This window comes from Theropithecus gelada, chromosome X, assembly GCF_003255815.1.
Source record: "Theropithecus gelada isolate Dixy chromosome X, Tgel_1.0, whole genome shotgun sequence".
In the NCBI taxonomy this organism is placed as follows: domain Eukaryota; kingdom Metazoa; phylum Chordata; class Mammalia; order Primates; family Cercopithecidae; genus Theropithecus; species Theropithecus gelada.
In genome coordinates this window covers 76,283,982-76,302,079 of record NC_037689.1, presented here as the reverse complement: position 1 = coordinate 76,302,079, position 18,098 = coordinate 76,283,982, and the positions used below count along the sequence as shown (strand labels likewise).

At 38.6% G+C, this 18,098-nt stretch overlaps 1 protein-coding gene across 3 annotated transcripts in view; it reads left to right on the top strand.

The window, feature by feature from the left end:
• The window catches only part of ATP7A (ATPase copper transporting alpha), a 144,590-nt gene extending 132,360 nt beyond the window's left edge, over positions 1 to 12,230 (top strand). For 2 of the 3 annotated variants that reach the window (XM_025373494.1, XM_025373492.1), the window contains 6 exons: positions 596 to 742; positions 2,451 to 2,593; positions 4,445 to 4,648; positions 5,172 to 5,289; positions 7,332 to 7,434; positions 8,161 to 12,230. In XM_025373494.1, the coding sequence (XP_025229279.1) occupies positions 596 to 742; positions 2,451 to 2,593; positions 4,445 to 4,648; positions 5,172 to 5,289; positions 7,332 to 7,434; positions 8,161 to 8,437 (992 nt within the window). In that variant the 3' untranslated portion in view covers positions 8,438 to 12,230. The remainder of the gene's footprint in view (positions 1 to 595; positions 743 to 2,450; positions 2,594 to 4,444; positions 4,649 to 5,171; positions 5,290 to 7,331; positions 7,435 to 8,160) is intronic. The other variant, XM_025373493.1, reaches the window with a different exon arrangement.
• Positions 12,231 to 18,098: the final 5,868 nt, after the last annotated feature.

The following is an 18,098-nucleotide window of genomic DNA, read 5'->3' as shown; positions in this document are numbered from 1 at the left end:
AAGTTCTTTTCTGATTGCTTCTATTTTCTTTCTGAAGTAGGAAGCAGAGTCATCATATGGTATTAGGATGGGGCAGGAGAAGTTGGAGATTTGAAGGGAGATGAGAAGGTATAAAATAGCCATCTAGAAGAAATGGAGAATGAATGGACTAGGGAAATATAGTCAAGTTGCCAGATAGCACTAAGGGCCCACTTAAAGAAAATGAGATGTCAGCATGATTATACATGTTCAGCTAGCCACATTCAGCTCCTGATGCACAGTATTTTTAAATTTGATTGAATCGTTGTGGAAGGTCGAAGGGAAAGCCTCACCAGAAAGTAATATTTGAACTGGCTCTTGAAGAATGTGATGGAGTTTCCTGTCTGGAGAGGAGGGATAAGGACATTTCAGATGAAGGCAGCAATGTGTGCAAAGGCCCAGAGGCATGGAAGAGCAGAGTATGTTCTCAGAAAATTTGAACATCACTGTTGGAGGCTATGTTCTAGGAACAATACAATGTAGTGACTGTGCAAGATTAGACAGGAAGAACTTGCTTCATGGGTTTTTATAAAGATTAATTGAACTTACTAAATGTTATTTCTCTGTCTACTTTCAGATGCTCTTAATGCTCAACAGTATAAAGTCCTCATTGGTAACCGGGAGTGGATGATTAGAAATGGTCTTGTCATTAGTAACAATGTAGATGATTTCATGACTGAACATGAGAAAAAAGGTCGGACTGCTGTATTAGTAGCAGTTGATGGTAAGGTTTTCCATAAGTATGCTATAACTCAATGTTATCATTTGTTATTTTATTAATTTATATATTTTCGAGAGACCTCTGAACTATGAGGGTTATTCAAAAGTGTCTTGAATGCAAAGTGAAAATGTCAAGAACACATGATTATTACTGATTAATTTAAAATTATCTTGCATTTGCCTGCCTTTGTTACTTTCTTCCCTAGCCTATATTTTAAATAAAGGCTAATCAAGGATTTTTTAAAACCTAAAAATAACAACAGTAAAATAATAGCAAAATAAAATAATATTCATAATCCCATCATCCTAACACAATGTCAGGTTTTTTGTTTGTTTCTTTGTTTTTTGTTTGTTTGTTTGTTTTTGAGACGGAGTTTCGCTCTTGTTGCCCAAGCTGGAATGCAATAGTGCGATCTCGGCTCACTGCAACCTCCACCTCCTGGGTTCAAGCGATTCTCCTGCCTCAGCCTCCTGAGTAGCTGGGATTACAGGCGCGCGCCACCACGCCCTGCTAATTGTTTGTATTTTTAGTGGACATGGGGTTTCACCATGTTAGCCAGGCTGATCTTGAACTCCTGACCTCAGGCGATCCGCCCACCTTGGCCTCCCAGAGTGCTGGGATTACAGGCGTGAGCCACCACGCCCGGCACACAATGTCAGTTTTAATTTTGTATATTCCATTCCTAGTTGTCTTGAAATGTGTGTGTGTCTAACATGGCACATGTATACATATGTAACACACTTGCATGTTGTGCACATGTACCCTAGAACTTAAAGTATAATAATAATAACAAAATTTTTAAAAAAGAAAGAAATGTGCGTGTGTTTGCAGAATTACAGTGTTAGTACATATACCATTTTTTACTGGGTAGATTTTATTGTAAGTAAATTTTACCTCAGTAAAGTTAAAATCACTTGTACACATACGATTTTATTATGCTTTATTTTACTTAATGCTTTCTAATGTTGCTATATAATTTTATTATAATACTGCATAATGTATCAATCTTACACGCTATAATCATTCCCCTCTTGTTGGAAATTTAGACTATTCCTTCACTATTGTAAATGATGCTACAATAAATATCTTTGAGGTTGTATGTGCTTTATTTTGTTCAATTATTTCTTAAGGTAAATTTCTATTTGTGAGATTAATTCCACTCAACGTTTACGTTTGCTAAGTATGAAGGCAGTATTTTACTATGGCCTTTTTAGGTCTGGGAAAAAGCATAGAATGCCATTTTACTTTTGTAAATAGAATAAAATAATAAAATTTATGATAATATTTTTCCCACTATAAAGTACCCATTTTGTCTCTCTCTGCCCACCCTTTACCTTAAAAAGAAAAAAGTATTAGTCTTCAGTTTCATTTGCCTTTAAATTAGATAAACTGTTTGAGGCTATTGGCAAATACCTTTCTAAGGAACAAAAAGGGTCTTCTAATATCCAGTAAGGTCTCTCTCTATATTTTCCTATGATTACTTTATTAGTAACCCCTACCTCACTCTGAAATTTTCATAACCAAATGTGGAGACTTGTTACGGAGTTTGTAGTATAAATCTGTGTGGGCTCAGAGATATTTTAAGTTAAGCCATGCCCCCCTGAACAACTTTACTTAAGAAAATTCATTTCATTCTGAAATTTCAAGTCAGAATGTTATTCTGCTTTCACCATATTCCAAGTTCTCTTATTTTGTGCTGCCCCTATATTAGATGAGCTGTGTGGCTTGATAGCCATTGCAGACACAGTGAAGCCGGAAGCAGAACTGGCTGTCCATATTCTGAAATCTATGGGCTTAGAAGTAGTTCTGATGACTGGAGACAACAGTAAAACAGCTAGATCTATTGCTTCTCAGGTAATTGATAGGGGTATGTGATAACTTCTAATTATTGATATACATTTTATGTCTTGCCTTCAAATGCTAAGAAATTTACATTACCTACTATTTTCATTATCACTGAGTTGTCCTATCTAGTTCCTTTGAGAAAATTTACCATGCTTTGCTGGAAGGACTTTGGGCTTTGTGTGTTGCTGTTATAAGTAAAAAGGTATTTGCTTAGTTCATGGGATGCTTGCGTGACACTGTACATCAGTTTCTGTTGATGCGTCCTTTGAAATGTTGCTCATATTCTTTACCAGTGCTGCCAGCCTAAGCTGGGCTCTCCTGATCTCATGGCTGAAACACGGCAATAGCTCCACACACATCCTTCTCTAGTCCATCCTAAACACTACCAATGGAACTATTTTCCTAATGTGCCACTTTGACGTACCATTTTTCTGCTTCTGACTCCCACATTTGCCTTACCTCTAAAATTTTTCAATCTTTTTAACTTTGGAATGCCTTCTCCACTCTTCTAATAAATAATGCAAGTAATCTTTTAATCCATTCTTTTTTTTTTTTTTTTTCTTGAGACAGAGTTTCACTCTCGTTGCCCAGGCTGAAGTGCAATGGCATAATCTCGGCTCACTGCAACCTCTGCCTCCTGGGTTCAAGCGATTCTCTTCCCTCAGCCTCTCGAGTAGCTAGGATTACATGCATGCGCCACCACGCCTGGCTAATTTTGTATTTTTAGTAGGGACAGTGTTTCTCCATGTTGGTCAAGCTGGTCGCGAACTTCCAACCTCAGGTGATCTGCCTTCTTGGCCTCCCAAAGTGCGGGGATTATAGGTGTGAGCCACCACACCCATCCTATTAACACCTTCTTATGTAAAAAATACAGAAGGATATAAAGTAAAAATGTCCTCTTTTCCCCATGCTCCCCGTCTAGTCCTACTGCCCCCCCATACTGCCACTTTTTCATATGCATATGTGTGCATCTACAGAGTACATATACAGTATAATTCTGGTCTTTTCAACATCAGTTAGATCATTTTGAACAGATTATTCAGTAGTTTGCTTTTTTTACATAACAATATACTTTGGAGCTTCATCCATATCTGAACATAAAAAGTTATTTTGGCTGAGTGCGTTGGTTCACACCTGTAATCCCAGCACTTTGGGAGGCTGAAGCCGGCAGATACATGAGGTCGGGAGTTTGAGAACAGCCTGGCCAACATGGTAGGACCTTGTCTCTACTAAAAATACAAAAATTAGCTGGGTGTGGTGGCACATGCCTGTAATCCCAGCTACTCAGGAGGCTGAGGCAGGAGAATTGCTTGAACTCAAGAGGCGGAGGTTGCAGTGAGCTGAGATCGCACCATTGCACTCCAGCCTGGGTGACAGAGCAAGACTCTCTCTCTCAAAAAAAAAAAAAAAAAAAAAAAGTTACTTTATTCTTTCTATACTGAATTCCATGATATGAATGTATCATAATTTAATTAACCATTTCCCTAATGATGGACATTTGGGTGGTTTTGAAAATTTTCTTTTTGCAAACAAGGCAATAATGGACATCTTTGGACATGTATCTTTCTGTACATGTACAAATTTGTCCAAAATAGAGTTAGACGTGGAATTGCTAGACCAAATGATGCTCACATTTTGATAGATGCTGCCAGATGCCCTCCAAAAAGAGTCGCCATTTACGCACCAGCCACCGGTGTATAAAAGCTCATTTCTCCACATCCTTGCTATCTCTAGATATTATCAGTCTTTTAAAATGTGGACATCTTGTGGGTGAAAACTGATGGCTTGTTATTGCTCAGTTATGTTTCAGGTACTCATTATTATTTTTTGAAATGAATTGAGTTTATTTTTATCACATAGGTTGGCATTACTAAGGTGTTTGCTGAAGTTCTACCTTCTCACAAGGTTGCTAAAGTGAAGCAACTTCAAGAGGAGGGGAAACGGGTAGCAATGGTGGGAGATGGAATCAATGACTCCCCAGCTCTGGCAATGGCTAATGTGGGAATTGCCATTGGCACAGGCACAGATGTAGCCATTGAAGCAGCTGATGTGGTTTTGATAAGGGTAAGTGCCATGGCTTGACCTTTGAGGAGTATGAGACTGCCCTTCATGGTCAATGATAGTGTCATAAAGTATATTGAGCACAACAATTCTGTCTTAAGTTCCATGCTATCGGCCATTAAGAGTTTGAGAATATGGAGTGGGATTATGGGAAGTCATGCTAATTTACCCCCTGACTTTCTCAACCCTGCTAATAAGCAAATGAGAATTATAAGTTTCTAAAGTGAAGAAGATTTAAGAGGATTTGGAATAAAATGATCTTCAACAAATAGTTGCTGAGATTATTTTAAGTAGATTTAATCCTTGTACCAGCATACACCCCTAAAAGTGTTTTCAGAACCCTGAGGAAAATTTTTGAAAAACACCTTCGGAAGCTGAGTCCAAGTTTTAGCATTATCTGAGATTTGCAGTTAATTCACGTATTGCCCTAAGGTAGACGTAATCTTCAATATATACAATATCAAATGTAAAAGTTACTGGTTAAGTTAGAGTCTCTTACTAATATCACAAATATTTCTGTTCCCAGAATGATCTTCTGGATGTAGTGGCAAGTATTGACTTATCAAGAAAGACAGTCAAGAGGATTCGGATAAATTTTGTCTTTGCTCTAATTTATAATCTGGTTGGAATTCCCATAGCTGCTGGTATGTGACTCTTAACTAGTATTGCTTTTTCCACTAAAGTCATTAGAGACCTAACATATTGGAAGCCTGTCTTCTTACTATTAGTTTTGAGCTTAGTTTTTGTTTCTAGCCTACTGGTATGGTGAGAGGTAATGTTAAAATCAATCATTTTAATGTTCAGTAATGTTTCTTATCGCTTAAGAATATATAAGCATTTATTTTTTTTTTCCTCCAAGTTTTTCTTTTTTTTTTTTTTTTTTTTTTTTGAGACAGAATCTCACTCTGCTGCCCAGGCTGGAGTGCAGTGGTACAAAATCTCGGCTCACTGCAACCTCCACCTCCTGGGTTCAAGCAGTTCTCCTGCCTCAGCCTCCTGAGTAACTGGGACTATAGGTGCCCGCCACAACACCCTACTAATTTTTGTATTTTTAGTATAGACGGGGTTTCACTATGTTGGCCAGGCTGGTCTCGAACTTCTGACCTCAGGTATTCCACCTGCCTCGGCCTCCCAAAGTGTTGGGATTACAGGTGTGAGCCACCGCTCCCAGCCTTCAACTTTGTATTTTGAAAAATTTCAAACTTCATGCCTGTAATCCCAGCACTTTGGGAGGCCGAGGTGGGTGGATCATCTGAGGTTGGGAGTTCGAGACCAGCCTGACCAACATGGAGAAACCCCGTTTCTACTAAAAATACAAAATTAGCCAGGCGTGGTGGCACATGTGTGTAATTTCAGCTACTCGGAAGGCTGAGGCAGTAGAATCGCTCGAACCCAGGAGGCGGAGGTTGTGGTGAGCCAAGATTGTGCCATTGCACTTCAGCCTGGGCAACAAGAGCGAAACTCTGTCTCAAAAAAAAAAAAAAAAATTCAAACCTACGAAAACATTGAAAAAAATGGTACAATGAAAATCTGTATGCCTTTTGCCTAAACTCACCAACTGATAGTATTTTGTCACATTGCTTCATCTCTTTCTCCATATATTTGCACAGAGATATGTATTTGTTTGCTTATTAATTAATTTTTTTCTAAACAGATTTACCTTTAATCTGACTACCCAAACACAAACACTGTTAGCAAGATTAATTCATGGAGCAAATGATTTTTAAAGAATTATACAAGTATATTTTCCTCTAGTCTTTTTTTTATTCTGCATCAGTTTTTGTTTTGTTACATAGTGGTGATTGTAGCACACAGAGAATTTTCTGCTCTTCACTTAATATTCTATTATAGTCAGGTGGTATTTTTTTAGGTTGAGAGACCAGATGAGAGAGAGAGAGTGAACAAAGGAATATAACTGAGAAAAAATAATTTAGTTATTTAATAAGCGTCTGAGAATCTCCTAAACTTAGGGACCTGGTAGGAGTTAGTAATGATGACATAAAAGAAATAATTATCGTTTTCTTCTTGTTCTCTCTGGTTTGAGGGCCAAGGAAAGACATGAAATGACATGAGAACAATTACAAAACTGTTTATCAGCAAGGACACACAAATACTGAGAGAACAAAGAGCAAAAGAACAGTCTAAGTCCTGTAAGATTAATTCATGGAGCAAGTAATTTTTAAATAAGTATACAAGTAATACATGATCACCATAGAAAAAGTAGAAAAATATAGAGAAGCACATTAAAAGTTAAAAGTATAAGTCTATTTCATCCTCATCATATGAGCAAACATTCTTATGTCTGTCAAAACCAAGTGTGGGTGAGTTTGTAGAACATGAACTCCCATACGCTATTGGTTGGATTATGAATCACTAAAACCACTTTGGAGAACAACTGAGGAGTATCCACATAAAGTTGAAGATGTGCCCATGTTATGACCCAGTAATTTCACCCCTAGGTATATACCCCACGGAAACTCTCAGACATGGGCACGTGGAGACATGTACAAGAATGTTAACTGCAACACTCTATTAGTGAAAAAATGGCAACAACAAAAATCTCCACCACCAAGGGGATAAATGCTGAAGAAATATCAAATAAAGAAATGATTTGTGTATATGTTAGAAACACATTGATAATCTGTTTAGTATTATCTACTCTAACTAATCTATACTTGTTTCTTAGGAGTTTTTATGCCCATTGGTTTGGTTTTGCAGCCCTGGATGGGATCTGCGGCAATGGCTGCTTCATCTGTTTCTGTAGTACTTTCTTCTCTCTTCCTTAAACTGTAAGTATGATAGCTTGCTCACATTTGTATTTTGTATTCCTTTTATCATCTAGTCATTCTTGGTAGGTTTTATTCTTGTATTGATCAATGATAAGCCCAAACCATTCTTAATGAGAATTATTATTAGCGGCCAGGCGTGGTGGCTTGCACCTGTAATCCCAGCACTTTGGGAGGCCGAGGTGGGCAGATCACCTGAGGTCAGTAATTTGAGACCAGCCTGGCCAATATGGTGAAACCCTGTCTCTACTAAAAATACAAAAATTAGCTGGGCATGGTGTGGTGGTGGACGCCTGTAATCCCAGCTACTCAGGAGGCTGAGGCAGGAGAATCACTTGAACCTGAGAGGTGGAGGTGGAGGTTGCAGTGAGCTGAGATTGTGCCACTGCACTCCAGCACAGGCAACAGAGCGAGATTCTGTCTCAAAAAAATATATATTATTATTAGGTAACAGTAATAATTAGCTATGTAATTGTTACCTTGTGTACTTTATACATAGCAACCACAAGCACTGAGTGGGATAAAATATAGTACACTAACTCTGATAAGTAGGATTTCTGATGATGTGACTCCACACAGTTCATTTCAACTATTTTCCTACCAGTGATCACTTGTATACATTTCATACCAAAACCAAGTGTGGATGAGCAAATCTTTCTTTTGCGCATGTAGCAAGCGTCTCATTTACTTTTGGTTATTTCAAACTAATGTAATTTTGCATGTGTCCAGTTACAGGAAACCAACTTACGAGAATTATGAACTGCCTGCCCGGAGCCAGATAGGACAGAAGAGTCCTTCAGAAATCAGCGTTCATGTTGGAATAGATGATACTTCAAGGAATTCTCCTAAACTGGGTTTGCTGGACCGGATTGTTAATTATAGCAGAGCCTCTATAAACTCACTACTGTCTGATAAACGCTCCCTAAACAGCGTTGTTACCAGTGAACCTGACAAGCACTCACTCCTGGTGGGAGACTTCAGGGAAGATGATGACACTGCATTATAAAAGGCCATGGAGAGTGCTGCCAGTTTAACTTGTCATGCACTGACACAGCATTCATGATGTTACCTTCACTTTTCAAAATATTGTAGAAGGATTTTATGTTGGTCTCATGCTCTTATATTAGGGATTCTATTTGAGTTGCGTTTATCTATTGGCAAAAATATCTTTTTCAAGGTATCAGCTCTGAACCTAGCTTTATTTAAACTTGAATTTCCAGTATATTTTTGTTTTCACTAACAACAGATAAGGTAGAGCAGTGAGGTTTACAAGCCCTACAATTAGAGATTGCTGAGCTGCTGCTAAAGTAATATATTTTTTTTATTTGACCAAAAAAAAAAAATAGCCCAAGAAGAAGATAATGAAAAATTTGAAGGTTTGAGAGCATGAAGATATTCATGCTTTTGAATTCAAGATACTGAAGATACTCTCAAGCCTGTATCCCTGCCCCGTTGGGGAGCAATGACTTTCAAAGCACTGTGTATAAAACATCTAGTTTTAGAAGGGAAACAGGTAAAGCTGTTTAAAAATAGATGTGCCTTATTTATTGCAGGCTTTCTTTCCCCCATTCTCCCTGCGTCCTTGTCCTTGCAGTTGCTTTTTTAGATGCTCCAGTATGTCTTCTTTTGTTATTTTCTTTCGAGCTAACCAAGTTTAGGTGGTTTTTCATTGATTAAAAATAACTGACAACTGTTCTAATATTTTGCTCCTTTTTAAATGTTGTGGCTCAAAAGACCTTAAAGGTCTGTAGGGTTCCCTGCTTCCCATCTTTCCACTGTTGTAAAAAGTATATCAAATTATTCCTTCAAGTTTCCTAGCTCTGTGCTCAGTTTCAGTTCACTCCTGCCGAGTTGGGCTCTAAGTTGTTCTTCCTGTAGTCTGTTGATCTCAGTCCGGAAACTTAACATTATGAGCCTCTTCTGCTCAAAAAATTTTCAAAGATTAACACTATTATACATATACAGGTCATATAAAATTACCTGGATTCACTAAATTTGTTTCTTGTTGTTGTTTTTGTTGAGACAGAGTCTCGTTCTGTAGCCCAGGCTGGAGTGCAGTGGCACCATCTTGGCTTACTGCAACCTCTGCCTACCGGATTCAAGGAATTCTCCCTGCCTTGGCCTCCCAAGTAGCTGGGATTACAGGCGCCTGCTACCACACCTGGCTAATTTTCATATTTTTTAGTAGACGGGGTTTCGCCACGTTGGCTAGGCTGGTCTTAAACTCCTGACCTCAGGTGATCCGCCCACCTTGGCCTCCCAAAATGCTGGGATTACAGGCGTGAGCCACCATGCCCAGCCTAAATTTGTATTTTTTGAATTGAGTATAATCACTTTGCTAGTATATATAATTTAATAGATTTTGTTTATCTTTTAGTGTTTCAAACATACTTTAAAATAATGCTATTACACAAAGGTACATTTGCCAAAAATACAGTAAAATCATAATACAGAAACTAAAATTTCCCTAGGTTATGATGCTTTTTAGCTAAATATATACTTTTCTCCAGTTTAAAACATTTGAACTTGCCTAGTTGGTGTGGTTGACAAATTTAGGAGCTTGTTCCCATTGCCAAATGAATTTAGAAATTCCCTTGTGAGTGCCTGGTAGCTAATACACTGGTCAGAGATCTGATACTTGTAAGACTATTTAAATTTCTTTGTTAGTTGCAAGATGAATTTCATATGCAGAATATGTCAATGAAGAGGACTCATAAGTAAATTCCTAACATTTTGTTCCCATTACCATAAGCAAAGCTGCTGCTAACCCAACATCTGGCACATAGGTTTTGTACTCCGTAAATGTTGGTTCTTTTCTCCCCTTGAGGTCAGTAATAAATACAAAAAATCATTTTTCTAGAGCAGACTCTTAAAATCAGGTGGGGGTAGGGGATGGAGTTCTTCCTTTCCTACCCCTTTTCTCTTTTATCCTTTCATATATACACATTCAAAGTTTACAATCTTATTCCATGCTGTCTTTCAGATTTAGAAAAGATCTAATTTCTGTCTCAGCTGTCTAAAAGAGAGAACTGAAGCTTTTGATGAAGGTGCTATTAATCTAGAAAGACAAACCCATTTCACTGAAATATCAATGAGTTTGTATATCTAGGCCCTTTTTTTAGACCAATGCCTATGCCATCCTCCATGCTTTCAGTTTGAGTTTTATTATTTATTATTTTAATTCAAGTGACCCATCTTATAACTCAACTTGTTTCTTCTAGAAGACACAGCTGATAGGCAAATGTTGAAAAAAGAAGCATCCCTCCTTCTCCCTCCCACCCACCTCAAGCAGTTGAACACAGCCAGTTACTCTTCCATTATTATGTGTACCTTTGAGTCATCCTCTTGGTCTTGTATTCATATTGTGGGACAGTGGGAATAGCAGCTTATAGTATTGAAATAATCAAATAGATAATTTCAGCCCTTACAACAAGAATAGAAAACATGCTATTTAGAAAGGGTCCTGCTTTAAGTAATATGTAGCCACATTTAAATTCTCTACCATAAGTCTTTTTTGCAATCTTGAACTTTCATTAGCTTCAAAGAGAAGCTGTATTTACAGGAGAAAGAGCTGATTATGGAGGGAATAAAAAATATTGCTTTCAGTTAGTAGCTAACTTTAAGTCAGGAGTTACTAATGAGAAATTTTATAAATGTGTGTTTGTGTATATTCACATACATATATATATACACACACATATAGATGCACATACACATACATATTACCATACTGAGGGGAAATGGATTTATATTTGAATTTGATATTTGAAGTTCTCTATTTGTATTTCATTTATCATTCTTCTGTGTTCACTCAGCAACCATGCCCTTAGTCTGAAGATAACAAGGATACTTTAATATCCAGTGCTGGTTCAGACTCACCTATGGGGCACCTTAAACTTAAATATCCAAAGATGCCTTTTGAATTTCAAAGATTAAAACACAACTAGAGTAGTAGCATTGTAGTCTCAAGATGTATGGTGTGTCATTTGTGAAAATAGCAATGTTATTTTTCCTAGTTTAGTATCAACATTTTAGAAGGTCAAATTTGATGTCTTGTGAACAAGTAATTTTATATTGTGCTTTACTTTTTAAAAAGTATTCTTTATTCATATGTATAGAATGCTTAAAATAGCACTGTAGACAAGATGTTTCCAAAACTTTAAGTGCACATATCTTTTGTGTATACAGCTTAAAATCAAAAATGTATGTTAAGAGAATTTTTTCTATTACTTATGGATCATGCTTTAAAATGATTTTTCTTGATATTTATTTTACTCCATTTTGTTTTTTTCTCTGGGTGAGGCATCTGGTTACTGGTTATTTTAAAAAGAATAAAGACATTCCTGGAATCACTCCTTTTGGGTTTTTGTTTGTTTTGTTTCTTTTCTACATTTTTAAGTATTATTTTACAAAATAGAAAAAATACAGATTCTTGCCAAATTATTACCTGTTTTTACACTAACTTTCTGCAGTCCCTCCATCTGGTATGAGTAACCAGATAGAGCACAAAGCACGAGTTCTTGTTCTTCAGTTAAAAGAGCTTCTTTCACAGTGTTGATAACAATTGCCTTTTGTAGCCAAAACCAGGCGTCTCAACCTTATGTTTTTAGTTAAAGAAATGTTTAGCTAAACGTTGTTAAACATTGATTGTTTGGTGCCCAAAACAGCAGTGGACGATGTTGTGCAATATCCATCTACTGTAGTTAAGATATTCAGTAGTTTGTTTTTCATAAGCATGTAATTGATCATATTTCTGCCAAGGATGTGCCTTCAACTTTATAATTATAGTGTTATAAAATTTTTTTGTCTGTCTCTTTTGTTAAATCATCCAACCCCCTCTATCAGCAGTTCTGAACTACCTTTGTTATGTTTTTAGATTTTTTTTCAACTGTTCATCTATGATGGGAGTGGATTATAGGCATCACTACACTTTTGGTAAGGATGGGAGGAATGAAATCTATTTTCCTTCGGACTCCGCTACACCTGCCATATCATTCAGTGAGGATGAGAAATAAAGGAAGGAATATTATTGTCCTCCTTTCCTTCGTAGCCTCTAATACATTCTTAATAGAATGTCTACTCCAAATGAGCTAAACAGAGAAAAGAGATTTTCTCACCATTGGGGAGCCCTATACAGAGTTTTTGAAGTTTGAAGTTCCCACCCAAGATACATTCCCATACCCAAACACTCCTCTTTGAGTTAAGGAAAGCATTGTAAACTTACTTGTGAGGAAAAACTAATTTTCATTTCCCCCAGAATCCTTGGGGTTACTCAGGGTGAGGAGATAAGATGGGAAATGGCAATATACGAGTAAAATCCCCAAGGCATCCACTCAGCTTGCCAGCCTCTCTTTCTTATTGGTATCCTGACCTCAGAGAAGGATGTGCAATGATGGCTCCCTCCCAGGTGAGCCTTCAAAACCTTCCAGATCAACAAAACAAAACAAAAACCTTTCTGTTTGAGAATTCTTGCTAGGTTAAAGCATCAAAGTCCCTGCTCAAATTAAAAAGAAATAGAGCTGCCTCTTTCACAAATTTGACTAGGGCCAGCCAGCCCTACTCGTTTAACAGCTTCACCTTCCTAGGTGCGACCCCTGGTTGTACAAATGACATGAGATATAAAAGGCAAGGCTTTTGAAGATGAGGTTTAAGTGAAGTTGCTAGTATAAAGAGGGTCTTGTGCAGTTTAAGAAATTTGAAAACATCTGTACGGTCAGTCACCCTCTGGAAAGTTTGAAATTGATTTAGTCGTCTTTGGCATACTGTAACTATTGGCCTCAATGACCCCAAGCTTTTCATTGTCATCATCTTCTCTGCCCACTAAGGCCTGCCTGTAAACTGAAGTGCTGCCAATACTTCAAAATTATTTGCTTCACCTCACCCAATCAAAACTCCAATTTCTTTTTTAAAAAATCTTAATTGGGCCGGGCATGGTGGCTCATGCCTGTAATCCCAGCACTTTGGGAGGCTGAGGCAGGCGGATCATGAGGTCAGGAGATCGAGACCATCCTGGCTAACACGGTGAAACCCTGTCTCTACTAAAAATACAAAATATTAGCCAGGCATGGTGGCGGGTGCCTGTAGTCCCAGCTACTTGGGAGGCTGAGGCAGGAGAATGGCGTGAACCTGGGAGGTGGAGCATGCAGTCAGCCGAGATCGCACCACTGCACTCCAGCCTGGGCAACAGAGCAAGACTCTGTCTCAAAAAAAAAAAAAAAAAAAAAAAAAAAATCTTAATTGTGTGTATTATGGGATACAATTCAGTGTTTTGATACATGTATACATTGCATAATGATCAAATCAGGGCAGTTAGCATATCCATCACCTCATGCATTTATTATTTCTTTGTGGTGAAAGCATTCAAAAGTCTCTCTTCTAGCTATTTTGTAATATACAATTACCTTACTGTTAACCATAGTCACCCTACTGTGCAATAGAACACCAGAACTTATTCCTCCTTTCTAATTGTAACTTTGTACCTGTTGACCAACCTTTCTCCATCATCCCCTCTCTTCGCCCCTACCCAGCCTCTGGTAACCACTGTTTTACTCTCTGCTTCTATGAGATCAACTTTTTTTTAGATTCTGCAAATGAGTGAGATCATGTAGTATTTGTCTTCCTATGTCTGGCTTATTTCACTTAATGACATCCTCCAGGATTATCCGTCTTGTCTCAAATGACAGGATGTCATTCTTTTTATTGCTGAATAGTATTCCATTGTGTAGATATACCACATTTTCTTCAACCATTCATCTGTTATCGGGCATTTAGGTTGATTTCAAGTCTTGGCTGTTGTGAATAGTGCTGCAGTAAACATGGAAGTGTAGATATCTGTGATGTACTGATTTTGTTTCCTTTGGAAATACACCCACTAGTGGGGCTTCTGGATCATATGGTAGTTCTATTTTTAATTTTTTCAGGGACATCCGTACTGTTTTCTGTAGTGGCTGTATTATATTCCCACCAGCAATGCGTAAGCATTTCCCTTTTTTGCCACATCCTTACCACCACTTATTTTTTTAATAATAGCCATTCTAAATTAACAGTGAAGAGACAACCTACATAATGGGAGAAAGTATTTGCAAACTATACATCTAATAAGGGGTTAATATTCAGAATATATAAGGAATATATAAAGAAATTCAAAAAACCCTATTAAAAATGGGCAAAAGATGTTAACAGACATTTCTCAAAAAGAAAACATACAAATGGCCAACAGGTATATGAAAAAATGCTCAACATCACTAATCATCAGGAAAATACAAATCAAAATCACAATGAGATACCATCTCATTCCAGTTAGGATGACTATTATCAAAACTCCAATTTATTCATTGAAGTTAATAATCACCGAGTATAGGAGAAAAACTGAGATTAACTCAATACATCCTAAAGTGCCATTGACCTTTGGATCTTGCCAGAGGTATTTGCAATAATTTGAAAAGAGTGCTTTTGAACCCAAATGACTTCATGATTATTGACATGAAAAACATCAGGCCATATGGAAGAAGTTATTTGAAGGCAAGTATAACCCATTATCAGCACTCCTACACTCTTCTTGCTTTTTACAGCCATTGCCTTCCACTTTTGAATCCACAGTTTCTTTAAAACCACCACATCCCCATGGATGGAAAGAGCGCTGATTTTGGAATCCATCACACCTATTTGCAAGATACCAACTCTGCTACTTACCAGCTGGGTAACTGACTATGTTAGTTTCTTATTGCTATTGTAACAAATTACAGCAAACGTAGTGTGTTAAAACCAACTTATTATCTTACAGTTTTGAAGGTTAAAAGTCTGAAATGGGCTGAGATGGGAGGATTGCTTGTGGCCAGGAGTTCAAGACCAGCCTGGAAAACATAGTGAGACTCTCTCTATAAAAATTTTTAAAAATTAGCTGCATGTGATAGTGCATACTATATTCCTAGCAACTCAGGAGGCTGAGGTGGGAGAATCACTTGAGCCCAGAAGTTCAAGACTGCAGTAAACTATGATTGCACCACTACACCACTGCACTTCAGCCTGGGTGGCAGAGCAAGACACTATCTCTGAAAAAGAAAAGGAAAAAAATAAAGTATATTAGTCCATTGTTGCATTGCTATAAAGAACTGCCTGAGACTGGGTAATTTGTAAAGAAAAGAGGTTTAATTGACTCACAGTTCTGCAGGCTATACAGGAAGCATGACTGGGGAGGCCTCAGGAAACTTACAATCATGACGGAAGGCAAAGAGGAAGCAGGCACATCTTACACGGCATAAGCAGGTGAAAGAGAGTGAAAGGGGAGGTGCTACACACTTTTAAACAACCAGATCTCATGAGAACACACTATCATGAAAACAGCAAGGAGGAAGTCTGTCCCCATGATCCAATCACCTCCTCCAACATTGGAGATTACAATTCATACGTGAGATTTGGGTGGGGACACAAATCCAAACCATATCATTCCACCCTTGCCCCCTCCCAAATCTCATGTTCTTCTCAGGTTGCAAAATACAATCATCCCTTCTCCACAGTCTCCCAAAATCTGAATTCATTTCAACATTAACTCAAAAGTCTACAGTCCAAAGTCTCATCTGAGACGAGTCAAGTACCTTCCACCTATGAGCCTGTAAAATCAAAACCAAGTTAGTTATTTCCAAGATACAGCGGGGGTACAGGCATTGGGTAAATACATCTGTTCCAAAAGGGAGAAATTGGCCAAAACAAAGAGGCTACAAGCCCCATGCAAATCCAAAACTCAGCAGGCCAGTCATTAAATCTTAAAGCTCCAAAATAATCTCCTTTGAGTCTATGTCTCACATCCAGGCAACACTGATGCAAGTGGGATCCCAAGGCCTTGGGCATCTCTGCCCCTGTGGCTCTTTAGGGAACAGTCCACAAAGCTGCTTTCACGGGCTGGCATTGAATGCCTGCAGCTTTTCAAGGTACACAGTGCAAGCTATCAGAGAATCTACTGGGGTCTGAGGATGGTGACCTTCTTCTCATGGTTCCACTAGGCAGTGTCCCAATGGGGACTTTATGTGGGGGCTGCAACCCCACATTTCCTGTTTGCACTGCCCTAGTAGAGGTTCTCCATGAGAGTTCCACCCCCGCAGCAGACTTCTGCCTGGACATCCAGGCATTTCCATACATCCTCTGAAATCTAGGCAGAGGCTGCCAAGCCTCAACTCTTTCCCACTATGCATCTGCAAGCCTAACACCACATAGAAGTGACCAAGGCTTGAGGCTTGTACCCTCTGAAGCAACAGCCTGAGCTGCACCTTGGCACCTTTTAGCTATGGCTGGAGCTAGAATGACCACAATGCAGGGTGCCATGTCCTGAGGCTGCACAGTGCAACGAGGTCCTGGGCCTGGCTCACAAGACCATTTTTCCCCTCCTAGGCATCCAGGTCTGTGAGGGGAGGGGCTGCTGCAAAGGTCTCTGAAATGTTTTCAAGGCATTTTCCCCATTGTCTTGGATATTGACATTCAGCTTCTCCTTACTTATGCAAATTTCTGCAGCTGGCTTGAATTCCTCCCCAGAAAATGGGTTTTTCTTTTCTACCACATGGTCAGGCTGCAAATTTTCCAAACTTTTATGCTCTGCTTTCTTTTTAAATATGTTCCAATTTCAGATTATCTCTTTGGTCATGCATATGACCATATGCTGTTAGAAGGAGCCAGGCCAAATTAATATGGTTTGGCTGTGTCCCCACCCAAATCTCATCTTGAATTATAATCCCGTCAAAATCCCCACATGTCATGGGAGGGACCAGGTGGGAGGTAACTGAATCATGGGGTGGTTCCCCCATGCTGTTCTCATGATAGTGAGTGAGTTCTCATGAGATCTGATGGTTTTATAAATGTTTGGCATTTTCTCTGCTGGCACTCATTCCTTTTCCTGCTGCCTTGTGAAGAGGTGCCTCCCATCATGATTGTAAGTTTCCTGAGGCCTCCCTAGCCATGTGAAACTGAATCAATTAAACCTCTTTTCTTTATAAATTACTCAGTCTCAGGTATTTATTCATAGCAGCATGAGGATGGACTAATACACGCATCTTGAACATTTTGCTGCTTAGAAATTTCTTCTGCCAGACACCCTAAATCATCGCTTTCAAGGTCAAAGTTCCACAGATTCCTAGAACGGGACACAATGTCACCAGTCTCTTTGCTAAAGCGTAGCAGAAGTGACCTTTGTTCCAGTTCCCAATAAGTTCCTCTTCTCTATCTGAGACCAACTCAGCCTGAACTTCATTGTCCATATCACTGTCAGCAGTTTGGTCACAACAATTTAACAAGTCTCTAGGAAGTTCCAAACTTTCCCTCATCATTCTGTCTTCTTCTGAGCCCTCCAAACTGTTCCAACCTCTGCCCATTACCCAGCTCCAAAGCCACTTCCACATTTTCAGGTATCTATAGCAAGGCCCCACTCCTGGGTACCAATTTTTTGTATTAGTCCATTCTCACATTGCTATAAAGAACTACCTGAGACTGGGTAATTTGTAAAGAAGAGAGGTTTAATTGACTCACGGTTCCACAGGCTGTACAGGAAGCATGGTTGGGGAAGCCTCAGGAAACTTACAATTATGGTGGAAGGTGAAGAGAAAGCAAGCATGTCTTACATGGTGGGAGCATGAGAAAGAGAGTAAAGAGGGAGGCACTACACATTTTTAAACAACCACATC